Here is a 16,403-nt window from a genome sequence, read left to right on the forward strand (position 1 = left end):
CACATGGTGTAGAAATGTCTAACATTTTTCATGGTGATTCTATAATTATATCTTCATTTTGTGCAAGAACGGCATAAGTTTGTGATCTCTCCAAATGAAAATATTCACTCTCTGTGGTTGCATATTGCTATTCTAAAAATTACAGCAAATACTTAATATTACTAAATAATACCAGGGATCCATTCTTACAAGACACTTCCTGATACCTTGACATGCTGTCCCTAGAAATGGCTAATGCTCTTAACTGTTTTCAGTGCTGTGACATTATGAATTTAATTTTAAAAATAAATAAATAAAACAGGGGAAGGCAAGCAGGAAGGAAGACTCCTAGGAGATGCCTCAAAGGCAGATAATTATGAGGTTACATTTTGAGAGGCCCCTAATGAGCAACAGAGAATCAATAGGAAATCTTCACTAGGATGTATATTAGCATGTGGGGTCCAGCAACGATGGTTCTATACCTCTCCAGAACATCTTTCAAAGAGAGTTATTTTATTGAAATTCCAATGGTGCATGAAACTAACCTATTTAACAACAGTGGGAGCCCCTTCTTTCCAGTCACATGGTAATGGATGGGTTAGGAGCCACTCGGGGATTCTTATTGCTCAAGAGATACGGCTGCATTGATTTTACACTGAGCTGCTAGTCAACAAATAGAATGTCAGTGAGCATAACATATTTCTTTCAACTCAAATAGCACAGAAGTGGGGTGGAAATGAAAATGCTGTCCTTTTGACGAATTTGTACTTCTAGAGAACTGCAATGGTGTTCTCTTCCCTCTCCTACTGAATTTAATAACAGAAAGGGCTGCCATCTAAACAATATTTCCAAGTCAAGTCACAGCTTGTTTTCAAACATTTTTGTGCAACTTAAAGGAATACAAGTTTATACCTTGGTCAGACTCTCTAGGATGTCCTTTCTTACTGGTTGAATTAATTTAATTTTTTTATTGAATGTGTACCTTACCTATATGTCTTATTAAAACATTTATTGACAGTTCTTTTAGCAAAAGATAAGTGTGGTTATTCTACAGGGGTTTTTTTTTTGGTTTTTTTTACAATATTCCTACTCTTCCCTTGAACCATTCATCACAAAATATTAGAAACATGGCAGTAGAAAACAGCATTAATATCAAATTTATTTCATTCTTAAATACAAAATGTTAAGCTAGGTCCATCAATCCATAATATGTATAATGGGTTGGTATATGTTACTTAACATTTTATATTTAAAAATAAAATCAAATTTAGAGTAATGCTGTCTTGGACTCAGCTACATATTTATTTAAAATGATTTTAAATTTTAAAATGATTACATTTACCTGAAGTAATTTACAGTAATTAAAAAGGTAAAGGTAAAGGTTTTCCCTTGACATTAAGTCCAGTCATGTCCAACTCCGGGGGTGGTGCTCATCCCAATTTCTAAGCCAAGGAGCCAGCATTGTCGGTAGACACCTACAAGATCATGTGGCTGGCATGACTGCATGGAGCACTGTTATCTTCCAGCTGAAGTGATACCTATTGATCTACTCACATTTCCATGTTTTCGAACTGCTGGGTTGGCAGAAATTGGGGCTAACAGCAGGAGCTCACCCCATTCCCCAGATTCAAACTGCCGACCTTTCGGTCAGCAAGTTCAACCACTTAGAGGTTTAATTAAAGCACTCAGTTATATCAACGATAATCAACAACAAAGTAGATTCTTCAAAACTATGACCATTAAGTGCCATATAGATACCTGAGTGTGTATCCAATGAGCAGGAGGGTGTGTTGTGTATTTTACTGCAAGTTCCAATACTCCCTCTTGTTCCAACAGGCCAGGACTTGAACATATGGAGAATCCACCAACGACAGCAACCCCAGGTATAAAGAAGTCTACCCTAAGAGAAGACAGATCTCAGTTTTGAACATTATCCTGTTGGAAGCAGTTTTCCCTTTTATGTAAATTCTATTAAATAACGCAGATCCCAGCATCAATTATCCATCTTAGCAAGATAAGTGCTTTCTTAAATTGGAACACAACCCCCACTAAATGAATCCTACATTTAAGTACAGCCTACACACAGTTTGTTAATCCTTGCCAAATGAGTAAATTAATTGTACTGACCACTGGCCACAGGAATAACAATACAATGTAAACACACATCAGACCATTGGATCAAAAAAGTTTTCAGGGTAGAATTTTTGTTCTATGCAACAATAATGAAACAGATTGTTTCTCATAAACCCCAGATTAATCCCAAATTTTAATTAAATAAGTATTAAACCAGCACAACTATAGCCAGATCTGCTCCTAGGCTTATGCATTTAAGTAGTAGTACAAAAAGAACCATTCGTTGCTTCTGTAGGCAAGAACCGAGCTTCTTCCTACTGAGAACATGCTTAGTGGGATACATCTCAAACTATGGGTATATCTGTATTGTCGAAAATGCAGTTTGACACTATTGCTATAGTTCAATGCTATGCAAACTTGGGAATGTATTTATTTATTTATTTATTTTACAGCATTTTTACCCCGCCCTTCTCAACCCCTGGAGGGGGGCTCAAAGCGGAATTGTCATTTGGTAAGCTACCAATACTCTTTGGCAATGAAGAACTGAAGAAATTACAATTCCTATTATTCCATAGCATTGAGTCATAACCAGTTAAAGTGTGTCAAACTGCATTAATTCTACAGTGTAGAAGTTACCCTATGATAGCTGTGGGGTCAGGTCCCATTTCCACTGCCATATAATCAAGTTCTTCAACCTCCTCACAAAGTTCACTTACAAGAGGATGAAAATCCAAACTGACTGATACAGAATCTCATCATCTTGCTAAGACATGTCAACCACTAACAATTAAAGGTACTTAATCTTACAGAAATGGTGCATGTTACAGTAGGGATGTGGTGAGGGGAGAAAGTGTGCATTGCAATTTTTATATGATGTTTCAATATTATAATACCGATCAGATGAAATGGCTATTGAAGCAGACAGTTCCATCAAGGTGTAAGCCAAACAGTGTTTGGTCCAATCTAAGTAATTGAAGTTACCTTACTATGTTACCTCCATCTCAGGTGAGTTTTGGCCACCAGGATCCCTAACAAGTTGCAACAGCACACCATTGGGCTGTTGGGAACCTTGGGACTTCAAGAGGAACCAGGGCCACAAAACCTTGGGAGCCATATACATCCTGCATCTGCACTACAGCAGTCAAATGTGGACTTAATACAGTATGTAAGGAACTGTGGTCAGTAGGCTTGTGCATTTCGGCTGAACCTCAATCCAGTTCTGCTGGCTGAATTTTAGGAGACACCTGGATCCATTCTTGCGCATCTCCCAAAAATGGGCAGATAGCAGAATAGCCCTTTTTGGTCTGCAGCCAAAAAATGTGGATAGATACAGCCCACTGGTGGCAATGGGGGGGGGGGCTTCCCTTCTCATCATTTTTAGGGCCATTAGGATGAAAATAGCCACACTTGGAGGACACATCTACCACTGTGAGCCTACCAAGTTTCATAATGCTTGGGTCATCCCCTGATTTTTAGGATTTTTTTTTCTTTTTAGAGCACAGAGAAATATAAATGGAGAGAATTTGTTTACAAAGGAATGAAGTTATAGGTAAGTAGGTAATTTGGTAGTAGTTTTCTGTGAATGAGGCTTTTCTGCTTGTTTTCTGGGATTAAGAATTAAGAAAATAAAGGAAAATAAAAATGATTCAATATTAGAGAGAGGCCAAGCCAATAAATACATCTGAGAGTTAGCAGCAAGGCAATCGGACTGAAGCACCTCTGAGCCAGGATGCAACTGAGAACAATGGAGGTGCTCGCCCCATTACATAAACACAACTTGCGTAAGACACATTACAGTGTTCTTCTATTCTGATTGGCTCAACAGGCTGGGCTCACAGGGAAATCCTCAGTGAGCACATGGCAGCCTCTTTGCATGGCACATGATGCTGAATAAGAGAGCATCCGCATGGCCTGTTTTGGCAAAATAAATAAATAAATAAATGGCAGCTGAGCCATTACCTTTACAGTCAGCCAAACAAGCTGTATTGGCCAAAGGGAACTGACGAAACCAAATCCGTGCACAAGCCTATTAGTCAGACCTATCTGATGTATGCAGGGCCAAAGTTGGCATTTGAATTTCAAGTGATAAAAAGCACTTTTGGCCATCAATTACATTTGGGCTTTCATTATACCTCTAAAACCAGGAGCACTTTCAAATTTCCAACTTTGCCACTCAAGCAGAGAGAAACTTCATTCAAGACAAGCAAAAGATCTCCATAGAGGTCAGTCAGCCTCCCAATATCTCTGTTTTATCTGGACTCAGTTTAGGCTTGTTCAACTTCATCCTGCCTGTTCTAAAAAGTAATTTCTACAAGGGGGGGGGGGGAGAGGGCTTTAAACATTTTTGAATTCAAAGCTTGTGGCTTGCTTATGTTTCATTGTTAGGTCAAAACTATAACCCCTTATAGAATATATAACACATTCCAACCTGCATTATAGTGCCCTCTAGTGCCAGAATATTGTTCATGTAATATGTTATATCATTGGACAGATACACATAAATTATTAAATATAAACGACAACTAAATAGATCAAACTGGGCAGGGCGTTCTACCTGTGATTCACTGACTCACACCCTCATGTCTCACTTGCTTATATTTTCTTTAAAGCTAACATCTCACTAAATAGACATAAGCCCTACTATCATTTGGGGATGTCCTCCTCCCCATCTTCTCTATTACAGAAAGTTTGAAAAATATCCTTCTGCAAATTCACCCAGCACACCACAGACACTTGATCAATACATTCTGTTGTGGAGCTTGTAAATGTCAATGTAGTGCAGCTGGAAATAATCTCACCTCAGGGCAATTTTCTCTTTATCAACACACATAATGCATTGCTACTGTCTATCTTAAACTACTTCTGAATTATGGTGACCCTAAAGCAAATCTGTCAGGGGGTTTTCTTGGTTAAGATTTTGGGGGTGGGGATGAGTTGCATTTTCCTTTCTCAGAGGCCGAGAGAGTGTGACTTGCTGAAGCGGCTAAGTGGCAATCCCGGTCTCCAGAGTCATCATCCAACACTCAATCCACTACACATGAGCTTTCCTAACATTCCACATTGGCGACACATTTTTTAGACATACATCATTTCACAACACAGTAATTCGGCTTTACTAGCAAACTGGAGGTTAAACTAACCCCTTATAAGAGGTATGGGCACAAACATAAATTGTAATAATGAAAGGTACAGGGACACAAAATACCTCATGAAAATCTTTCATTTATGGTATATATTTTAAAATATATGGTAAGATAATAATATAAAATTCCAAGATTTTTTTAAATTTCTTGCTACATTCCCACAATATGCCTACACACTGCAGCCGACACACTCACGCTGTGATGCGCAACTTGGAAAACTATGCATTACACCATGATGGTTCTCATACATACATACATACATACATATACATGTACATATATACTACACTGACATCCTTATTATATAAAACTTTATCTTAATATGTTTCTGTGGGTACATAGGGATCATTTGACTAATACCCAAAAATGTGCAAGCAGAAGACCCACTGCACTACAATTTATTAGTAAGGCCAAAAATATGCCAGGTATTTCGACATCTAAATCCAATTACGAAGGAAGTAACTACTAGTTTAATGCTCCATAAAGAGAGAGCAGAGTGTTGTAGAGTAATAAAACTACTAAAATAATCTAAAAAAGATTAAAACTCTAGCCTGAAAAGTACAGCATACTTGATTCAGTAATAAAAACTATCTTTCTAAAATATTAAAAAGTCTTCACTGTATAGCCAGATAAGGAAAAAACATAACAATGTCTATCTGCAACTGCCAAAAAGCACACAGCCATCTAGATGCTCCGAGTACCAACATTCTTACTTAAAAGGCTACAATGCTATGCATCGACTCATCTTTGCATATCCATCATAATGAGCAGAGGCAGAATACTAATAATATGCACATTATTGTTAAATAATATCAAACATAAGCAAGACTCAAGTGTCAAATCTGCTACCTGTGTTTATTTGGAAAACTCTTCCCTAATTATGGATATCAGCTGGGGCTTCGAAAATATTCTGTACAGAAAGCTATAGGTACAGCATATAATTACCTGCATACAAATGATATGTATATGCATTTATTCATAATTACACATAAAACAGACTATATAAAATAGGCTATCAACACAAGATGAGCAGACACCTAATTAGGAAGAGAGGAAACGGGTTCTGCATAATATATGCTAGAATGTCTTCCAAATGTCATCAGAAATCTTTTATTTCCCACGGGTTTCTATATATCTCCTGATCAGAAGTTTCCTACTTTTTCCCCTCTACATAAAGCTACTACACCCCATTTAAACGTTATTTGTGCATGCCCAGAAACATGCTATCTGTCTTGGGCAAAGACTCTCAATTTATTTATTTCATGAAAGTAAACACCAAAGTTCTCACTTACTTTAATTGGGTTGGCTGCTTCCTTTCCTTACATTAAGCTTACTAGTGTATTACCAAAATGTGGAGGTTAATACAATGTGCCTATTTTTCATTTGCCAGGACAGCTGAGATACTTTACATTTAAAAACTATACTTTGACAAAACTTATTGTTGCATAATTATATTCGTAGCCTGAGCCATGTTTGTCTGGCTAAGCAAGACTATAGTCTCATAATCACGTATCGAGAACTACACCCTGAAAACAATGGGAATTACTTCTGAGCAGGCATGCAAAGCCCACTAGGAAGGCTTTCAGTTGGTAGCTGCACAATTAAAGTTAAGGAGATCAGATAAAGAATATGATTAGTCCTTTTACAAAGAAATCCATCCTTGGCGCTGCCCAAAGCTGCCTCTTTCAGCCATCTAATTTGGGGGCAAGGCAGGGTGGGGGTTGATTCTCTTTTTAAAATTACGGGATGTCAAAAACTCTTACCCAATCACTTTAAAATTTGCCAGGAGACTCTAACTTAATTTCTGTTTATCTTTGTTGTGCGAGATTGAGCTACAAGTTTCAATGGAAATACTTTAAGGGATAGACAAACTGAGACTTTTAGACCACATGTTATTCCACCCCCATTTTTTTTTCTTGTGGGCTTTAACATCTCCAAAATCCCAGATGAATCTTCTTCTGGCAAAAACAATAGAGAAAAGATGATACATTGCTCCTAGAAGACCATGGGCACAACAATTTAATTTTAAATATCATAATTTCAAGGTCTCTATGAACCATCTCGGCAATTAAGTTCATCTGGGGAGGCCCTACTCTCGATCCCACCTTCGCAGGCGCGACAGATAGGGATAAGAGTCAGGGTCTTCTCAGTGATGACTATGGAACTCCCTCTCAAGTGAGATCAGATTAGCCCCTTCTTCCCTGACCTTCAAGGGAAAAAAACCCTTAAGATGTGGCTTTGGGACTAAGCTTTTGACAATTAGAGCAGTGCAATAAGTGACTATGAAGCAATGTGATTGAACAATGGAACGGCCCTGGACTATGTTTTGGTTGACATGATTTTAATTGTTTATTTTAATAATTCTGGTTTTAATTCTAATTGTTTATTTTATATATATGTATATGACATCAAATTGCTGCCTGCTGTAAGACCGCCTTGAGTCCCCTCCGAGGTGAGAACGGCAGGATATAAATATGGTAAATAAATAAATAAACTGTTTAGTATTCTTAAAAGCTATCTTTGTGAATGAGGCATGCACTTCTGAATTTTTTGGGATTTTTAATTTATTTTTCAATTGTCCAGGTAACCACTAAGGCCCACGGTTATTGACCTGCTCTGCCGCCCTAAACTTTAGACTTAGGGTTGCCCTAAGTCTGAAACAACTAGAAGGCACAAAAAAAAAAAAAACCAATTCTAAATTAACTTGACTATCTCATCTGCCAAAAGTATGTCCACACTGAAATGCTGGTAAGATTACGTTGGTTAAAACTGTTCATTTAAATTTTATATTGTTCTTTCACAGGGGTTTTTTTTTGCACTACAAGTAAGATATGTGCAGCATGCATAGGATTTCATTCACCAAGCCTCAGAGGAAGGTAATAGCAACCTAGGAGCAAATCTTACAAAAATGTGATACTAAGTCCATCTTAGGTTGCCATAAATTTTAAAAAGACTTAAACACACATAACAACAATAAAAGGAAAGCTTTCATTTGATGTCTCAATTGAGCCCTTAATTACAAGGAAGAGTCATCTACTCAGGCACTGTGCCATCAGTCAGATTTTATTTTGTCTAGTCTTTCTCTAGTTCCTCAAAATGAATCACAGACTGAACAGTCAAAAAATGTTTACCAAAATGAAATTTCATTCAAGATATTTATTTAATCCTAAAAGGAATGAAGAGAATGATTGTTAGTCAATAGCAGCACAAGGGAAAAAACCACAGCCAATTTTGGAACAAAACAGCAGGAAGAATTGGGGGGAGGGGGCGCTGTCACAATAACACCTCTACAAACTACTGCTCAAGAAATACTCAAGAGCAACTGTATAATAGAAACCGCTATGAAGAATCTGTCGAGTTGCCATCTGTCATGGCAGAAATCTTGCATGGGCAAAATGTAAACACAATCGGCTAGCCCGTGGAGGGAAATGACTTTTATATTGTGCAAATCAAATGAAAAGAATGGTGCTTGTTTGCGTCAGGAAGAGAAACCCAGCCACTTCACTATAGAAGTGGGTCTATTAACCTTTTTCTCTCGTGGCCTAATACTTAGTACCCCCCATTAGAACACAATCAGGCTTTCAAGCTGCACTTAGAGGAAAGTTACCATGCCAAACAGAATAAAAATACTTTAAAAAGGGAAGATAATGAAAAGAGTAATTACAATTAGAGAACCCAGTTTTCAGTATGATAATTACCCAAACATTTTTGAAGGGTAAATGTTTTTCCAAGAACCAGCAAGCACAAATTTAGTATGCATCTGGGCACATGTGCAAAGGCTGCTGCAAATTGCTCCACAAACATGAATTATTGCAATCAACATCTTGTTTTCTTGTTCTAAATGTATAAGGCTGCAAAATTAACACTGTGCTAGTTACTTGTGTTATTAACATCCTAGCAAATAAAAGTTTGGTGCCTATAAAACCTGGCTGCCAGATGGACTGACAATAGACAGAAAAGAAAAGGGGAAAACAGGGGAGGAATCCTGAATTATCAGCATAGAATTTAGTATAGCCTTGAAAAATCAATTGAACTTTGAGACAATACAAAGAATGCCTACAAATACTGCTTATAATATGAAATTCTGAGATGTTGCATTCAACATATAACCCACATGAGGAGGAAGGACCCTATGCATTAGTCCTATTCTACCAATGGTCATTAAAGGTTTTGCAGTCATATTAAGGGATAATCGCGTAGCAGTTTTCATGCTTCAAGTCAGGTGAGTCATTGCAGAAGCTCTTATGCAAATGAAATGGCTTGTGTGGATTTCGTTTCATCTTGCTAACAAAGTGCTCTAGCGAAAGATGTAAAACCTCATGCAGGAAAGTACCTTTTGATCCAACTCTATGGCAAGGAAACAGAGATGGCTGAGACAGTCCCTGTAAAAAAAGGCTGACTTTGTACTTTTGGAATTCATATGTGCCAAATCAAACTGTTTTTCAAAGCCCCTTCGCCTTCAAAAGAGGTTCCCATGTGGCTCATGAAAATGGCATTTGAGAAATCGATGTTCACTTGGAAAATCCAGTGACATGGCTCAGAAGACCAAAGCCACCCATTTGTCCTTTTGTAACTCAGCAGGAGATATTTAATAAAAACTTACAGCACTCAGCAGAGCAGGAAATGTGTAAATGAAACTATGCCTAATGGATTTCTGTATACAACACTCTTAAGGGGAAAAAAGCTACAAATTGGACAATTCCAAAAAAAAAGTGATTTATTTCACATATTTAGCATTTGTTAGTATCTTGCATTCAGTGAAAAGATCCCAAATCACTTTTACCAATTGTTTTATACAAAACTAACTAGACTATAAGTCTTCAGTCCAGTGTGCATTTGAAAGAAGCAGACTGCTTGAAGTTATTTCTATAACTGCATCATCAATTTAAGTTTGTCTTGTCCCTCCATATAATATACCCAGAGCAAGGAATCTTACCATTGTCCTGCTTTAAAAGTAAATTCTTTATTTGTGACAGCCAAACGAAGCCTTTTAACTGTTTCAGATTCACTGGTGATTCCACACACTTTGGCTTTAGAAATAATCTAAAAAACAAAAAATGAAATATTATCATAATTATTTATGCTTCAGGAAACTGAAACCTTAACAGATATGTAGAAACCTCCTTCCAAAAATGTTTTACCAATGCTGAATTGATTCAACTAGCTGATTCTGCTACTATACGTTGATATATTATTCAGTGCTATGCACATATAGGCCTCGCTATGGACAGTGAGACTCAGTCTTGACTCTCTTTAGGATTACGCCTTAGTTCTTTTATTCCCAAGGACTGGACATTTCATTTTTCTACTTTGAGCCAAGAAAACTTTCTAAAAATCAACTATAACACTATTTTTTGAAACAAAGGGGAATAACAATGTTAATGTAACAATGTTGCATCTCAAATAGACTACTGCAACACACTCTATGTGGGGTTGCCTTTGAAGACTGTTCGGAAGCTTCAAGTAGTCCAATGGGCAGCAGTCAGATTGCTCACCAGAGCGGTGTACAGGGAGCATACAACCCCCCTGCTGCGTCAGCTCCACTGGCTGCCGATTTGCTACCAAGAACAATTCAAAGTGATAGCATTAGCCTATAAAGACCTAAATGTTTCTGGCCCAGCTTACCTGTCCAAACATACCTCACCCTATGAACCAGCCCAAACGCTAAGATCTTTTGAGGAGGCCCTGCCCTCAGTCCCACCTCCTTTACAGGCGGGGTTAGGGACAGGCCTTTTTCAGTGGTGGTCCCTCAGCTGTAGAACTCCCTTCTCAGTGAAATTAGATTGCCTCCCTCCCTCCTGGCCTTGACAAAGAAACTTAAAGCCTGGCTGTGGAACCAAACATTTGGAGAGTAGCACAGTGCAAAAGGCAGCTACAACATGATTGAAATATGATTAGAATGGCTCCTGGATTACGATTTTGGGTCTTTGTATTTTTAATAGTTTGTTTAATGTATTGATTGTTGTGATTTTATGATTTTTATTGATTTCAATGTATAATGTATATTGTATTTGTATGTTTATGTTTATTGTGGCATTGAACTGTTGCCAATTTGGAAGCCGCTCTGAGTCCCCTTTTGGGTTGAGATAGAGTGGGGTAAAAATGCAGTAGATAACAATAAATAAATAAATAAATAAATTTTATCTTGCCTTTCCTCAAAGATGCGCAGAGGATTATACAAAAACATAATACAAAAATAATTATCCTCACAGCGATCTCATGTGGTAAATTAGGCTGAAATATGGTGACATAAAACCTGAAATATGGTGACAGGCTTTATGGCTGAGTAGAAATCTGAACCTAAATCTGTCTTAGCCAAAAATCTCTCATACCACAATAATCTATCTAATAAATACTACATCTAGGTTGTCCATGACTAAAAAATGATTTCCAACTCTTTTGCATTTTTCCTGACTTACATGAATTACGTTCATCCAATTTGTTGCAGAACATTATAAACAAATTTAAGAAAATTCATGAAGGTCCAAAAGTAAAGAGACTTTTTAAAGTATATACTGCAATTTCAACTAGTGCTATGACTGTGTCATTTCCCATCTAGAAAGGCCGGCGTCCAACAAATGAAATTTAACCAGCTACACTTTAATTTAAAACATATGGCAGGAAATGAATTTCTCCATAAAAATATTTGAACATGTCTATTGTCCAGTAAAACAACAGGACACTTGCCAAATAAATGCTAGCAGGTTTTTTGTAATTTTACAACACAGTGCGGAGAGAGAGTGTGTTATCCTAGTTAAATAGTCTACTGACTTCAAGGTACTTGTTAAATGTTATTCCTAGTGCAGAGGCCCCAGGATAGGAAATGAATACACCAGTTAGCCTTGTCCTGTACACATTAACCTATGACCTAATCTGAGGACAGAAATGCTTCAAGTTTTACTAGATCCTGCATATGAAGTGGTTATAGGAAAGAGATTTAATCTATGTGGTCTAAAAAAAGAACAGAGGTATCTGATTCCTCTGTCTACTCTAACTTATATACCTCTTACTTTTCAGATAAGATATTTTGCAAATAAAGCCAATTACCACATTAATGTCACTAGAATTTGTATCCTAATGTACATTTGGTGATTAGATTGCTATGTGCCACAAAAGCAGCAACAGAAATTTCTTTCTGCACTCCATCCAAGGGCCCTTCCACGCTGTCCTTTTATCCCAGGATCTGATTCCAGAGTATGTTATCTGGCAGTGGGGAGTCATATATTCCATTTTAAAGATCCTGGGATAAAGGGCAGTGTGGAAGGGTCCCAAGACAACTACAAAGTTCAGGGGAACTTTATCACATCCAGTTACCCTCTGTGCCTTTTGAAGAACATGAAAGCATGTTTTCTGCAGAACATACAGGCTTGTTTTCCAGAAGGCTTCGACTACAAGTTGTCACATTTAGAAAAGACGATACCCTATCACTATGTGACTAAAGAAATTCTGACACTGCTGCACACTGAGAACTGAAATAATTTGATTTGTTGTTTCAGTTGCATTTTAAGACATGAAAAGTAATAAATCATTGTAGTATTTTATGAACATAGCGGCTTCTCTCTGCTCTCCTATAATAAGGTAGGAAGAAAGAAAACTACAACAAATTTATTCCTTTATGTGCAGTAATATTTCTGAGTTTAGCTTTCACAAATTTGATTATTCACAAATACGATTATTTGAAGATTATGTGCTGTACGCCATTTTTAATACAGACTGCAAGCCTTGCAAGACTGAGTGGTCAATGAGGCTTGTAGGTGCTATGCTGTTGCACCCAAGCTGCTTTAAATGTCTTAAGTGTTAATGTGTCCTGACTTTCTATCAGTTTGGGGGATGATGGATTGCCTTCCTGTTTGAGCAAGGAACCCCACAGAATCAATGTCCATGCTATTGCTTTCAAGAAACGGTAATGATTTATTAATTGGTCTTGGGCCAATCTCCACCCAGGCACTATCTTAATTTCCCCACAACAAAGTCCAAACTTAAAGTTTGAAGGCAGCTGGTTGTACCTGAAGTTGTTGATTATGGATGATTCTAGGGACTTTCTCTGCTCACTCAGGGCGCTCAATGCCCAAGGCGATCAGACCAGAGATAGATAGAGCAAGTCTTTAGGCCTGGCACCTTGCTGAAGGCACTGGAAACTCCACAGACTGTCAATGACCAGCTTTAAGCCAGTATAGCTGAATGAGTTCCCAGATTATTCAGAGACCCAGGCTTGAAATGACTTGTCTAAACCTGGGTCTCGCTGGGACCAACAACAGACACGTCTTGCTTCCAAGATTCCCTGGTTGTAATAACCCTAAACTAAAGATAGCTCTCTTTCCCCCGGCAAAGGGGCAGGCAAACTTACTGATCTAAACCAAAAGGTTTTCTTAAGCTCCACCCTCATAAAATTAACAGAAAAGTGACTATTATCAAACTGTGGGTGAGGCAGCCTAACAAAAGGAGCTTATACAGTTCCATTACAGGTGCCTATTAAAAATGGCATGAAGCACCAGTGAGGTGGCAGGTGGGGACAGGTGGAAGAAATTGAGGCATGGGAGAAACCAGAGAAAGGAGACAAGTATGTTGCTAATAGTTTACTGTACTTTTTATTTCAGTATCCTCCAGTTATTCTTTCGATGACATTTCATTTTGTAGTCAACTTCTGTGCAATATGCAGTCACAAAAGGACAGGAAAAAGAAGGGCAAAGTTATCATAAAACTCAGTGGGTCTCTTCACCACATACATCACATTGTAAGTCTGAACTGCATAATACCAACCTCCTGTCGAAAGTCATTAGCTGTTCTCTCCAGATGATCCGACTTGGATTTCATTTTGCTTTAAATAAAACACAAATTGAGAGTTGTAATTACTGAATCACACTCTTCAGAGTAAATCATTATAAAGACATATTTAAAAAACGAACCCACTGAACCCTAATCTTGGAGGGGGAGGACAATAATTTTAAAGATAAAAGTAGAACAGCATTGTTGTAACATATAACATTCATCTCACCCCACCACTGCTTCCAAAAATAAGCCAGCAAAGAGGGAACATGGGCAATGCAATGCTTTGTGCCATCTGTCTAGGATCCAAAGTTATACTAGAAATTTCAAGTTGAGTTAAACATATACAAAGCAAATCCATGTCCTCAGACATTTTGATGTGTTCTTCTGATATAAGATAGTAGTTACAGCACCAGAAACTAAGTCTTACATGCATAATTTGGAGACAATAGTTGGCAATTTTTAGTTAATTTTACTGACATTTGGAGAGGAAGAGGGAGAGGTAGACTGGCCTTCAATGGCAGATTGCTTGAACACCAAGCACAAAGTAGCTGCACGCAATAACATCCTGCAGAAACTTACTGGCAGCACATGGGGTGCAGACCCAAAATTAGTAAGAACATCAGCCCTAGCCTTGTCTTACTCAATTGCCGAGTGTGCCTGCCCTGTTTGGGATAGGTCTGCCCATGAAAAGCAGGTGAACATAGCATTGAATGAAACATGCAGAATAATCACAGGATGTCTTAAACCTACACCTGTTGATAAACTCTACAAGCTAGCTGGAATTGCTCCCCCCCCCCCATGTGTGATGGGAAATTGCTGCTAAATGTGACAGAAATAAGGTTGAACACTATGAAAGCCATCCACTACATGGCTACTAGCCTCCTCCCAGTAGACTCAAATCAAGGAAAAGCTTTATGAGAATCACCACTCCTCTTGGCATCCCCCCAGCAGCAAGGGTATCCCTCTGGGCAGCTAAACCAGGAAATCCCAACTGTACGTCCGCCCACGAGGGTCTTCCTTCAGCGGCAAACCAAGAATGGGCAACTTGGAAGTCCCTGAACAGACTCAGAAGTGGAGTGAGCAGATCAAAAGACAACCTGGCAAAATGGCACTACCTAACAGAATCCACACGTTGTGTGACTGTGTAGCAGAACAGACAACTCTGCATCTGTATGCTTGTCCACTCTGCCCTGCTTCATGTACAAAGGAAGAATTGTTGGAGGCTACAGACAATGCCATTGCTGTTGCCCATTTTTGGTCAAAAGATATTTAGCCATCTGTGCTCCTTCTACCTTTATCAGTTTTGTACTAATTTATGCAATGCTTTTGATATGAAATAATAAATAATGACAGATTCTGCCCAGGGCACCATCTCTCTAAAAAAAACAAAACATTGCTTTAATCCACTAATCCTCTACTTAATCCTAAAGGCAGATTTCCTCCAACACCCGTTTTTAAAGAAATGTAATTACTGTATTATGGGAACATCCAGTTTGTTTTTGGGTATCCAGTGTGAAGCAATGGTTTGAGCACTTGGTTACGGCTCCGAAGGCCAGGGTTTGAATCCTCACAAGGCCATGGAAACCCACTGGGTAACCTTGGACATGCCACTTTTTCAAAGGCAAACAAATTTTGCCAAGAATCCCACCAGTATACTCACCTTAGTATCTCCATAAATTGGACAACTTGAAAGCACACAGCAACAACAATTATGTGAACTTTTCCATTTTTCTCAACATTCACAATGAAAAGGTGTAAATAGCGTACCCATTTACAGTGCAATAAGACGAAGTTGCATATCTTAGATGTAAGAACGAAGAACAACTGGGAAGAACTCTACAGGTGCTCCTCCATAATGGAGAGACAGCAAAGGCAGCAGTACAAGTCATAGCTTTCTCCAGCATTAAAAGCACCTGTAATGACAATTAAAGTAATATATTTATTATTAGTTTGTATTGAGAATCATCTCAGCAGCCAGATGTACTCAACTCTGAAGGAGACAATTTATTTTGCTACATTTAGATTATTTACCAAATGCATATGTGTGTGTGTGTGTGTGTATATATATGTATGTATGTATGTATGTATGTATATTGTTACTTGATAATTCAGCCCCATCACAGAGAGTTGTTGACATCATAGACACCTTCTAGGACACAGGTACTCACATCACAAACACATTTCCTTCTGAATGTAAGATTGCTTTCAGTCATAAGAACTGACTTCTGTAGATAACAATCCTCTCATTGTTTCATGTGGTGATGCCAAATTCTGGATTCTTCACTAAGCAATGTATGCCATCCTTATATTGCTCATCAAGTTAACATTCTCCTTTTAACTTTAAAAATACTCTTACATATCTTCCACTGCATTTCTCTATATATATATTCACTCTATGTGTTTATAAGACAGAAAAAGTGAGGATTCCTGAAATCCCTG

The 16,403-nt window shown here is 38.0% G+C and overlaps 1 protein-coding gene across 3 annotated transcripts in view; it reads right to left on the reverse strand.

Moving 5' to 3' along the window:
- The window catches only part of OXNAD1 (oxidoreductase NAD binding domain containing 1), a 32,929-nt gene that overhangs the window by 5,482 nt on the left and 11,044 nt on the right, over window positions 1-16,403 (reverse strand). For 2 of the 3 annotated variants that reach the window (XM_060781984.2, XM_060781983.2), the window contains exons 2-5: window positions 15,732-15,877; window positions 13,956-14,013; window positions 10,132-10,238; window positions 1,738-1,879 (exon numbers count right to left, since the gene is read on the reverse strand). In XM_060781984.2, the coding sequence (XP_060637967.2) occupies window positions 1,738-1,879; window positions 10,132-10,238; window positions 13,956-14,013; window positions 15,732-15,868 (444 nt within the window). In that variant the 5' untranslated portion in view covers window positions 15,869-15,877. The remainder of the gene's footprint in view (window positions 1-1,737; window positions 1,880-10,131; window positions 10,239-13,955; window positions 14,014-15,731; window positions 15,878-16,403) is intronic. The other variant, XM_060781985.2, reaches the window with a different exon arrangement.

This window comes from Anolis sagrei, chromosome 6 (assembly GCF_037176765.1).
Source record: "Anolis sagrei isolate rAnoSag1 chromosome 6, rAnoSag1.mat, whole genome shotgun sequence".
Classification (NCBI taxonomy): Eukaryota; Metazoa; Chordata; class Lepidosauria; order Squamata; family Dactyloidae; genus Anolis; species Anolis sagrei.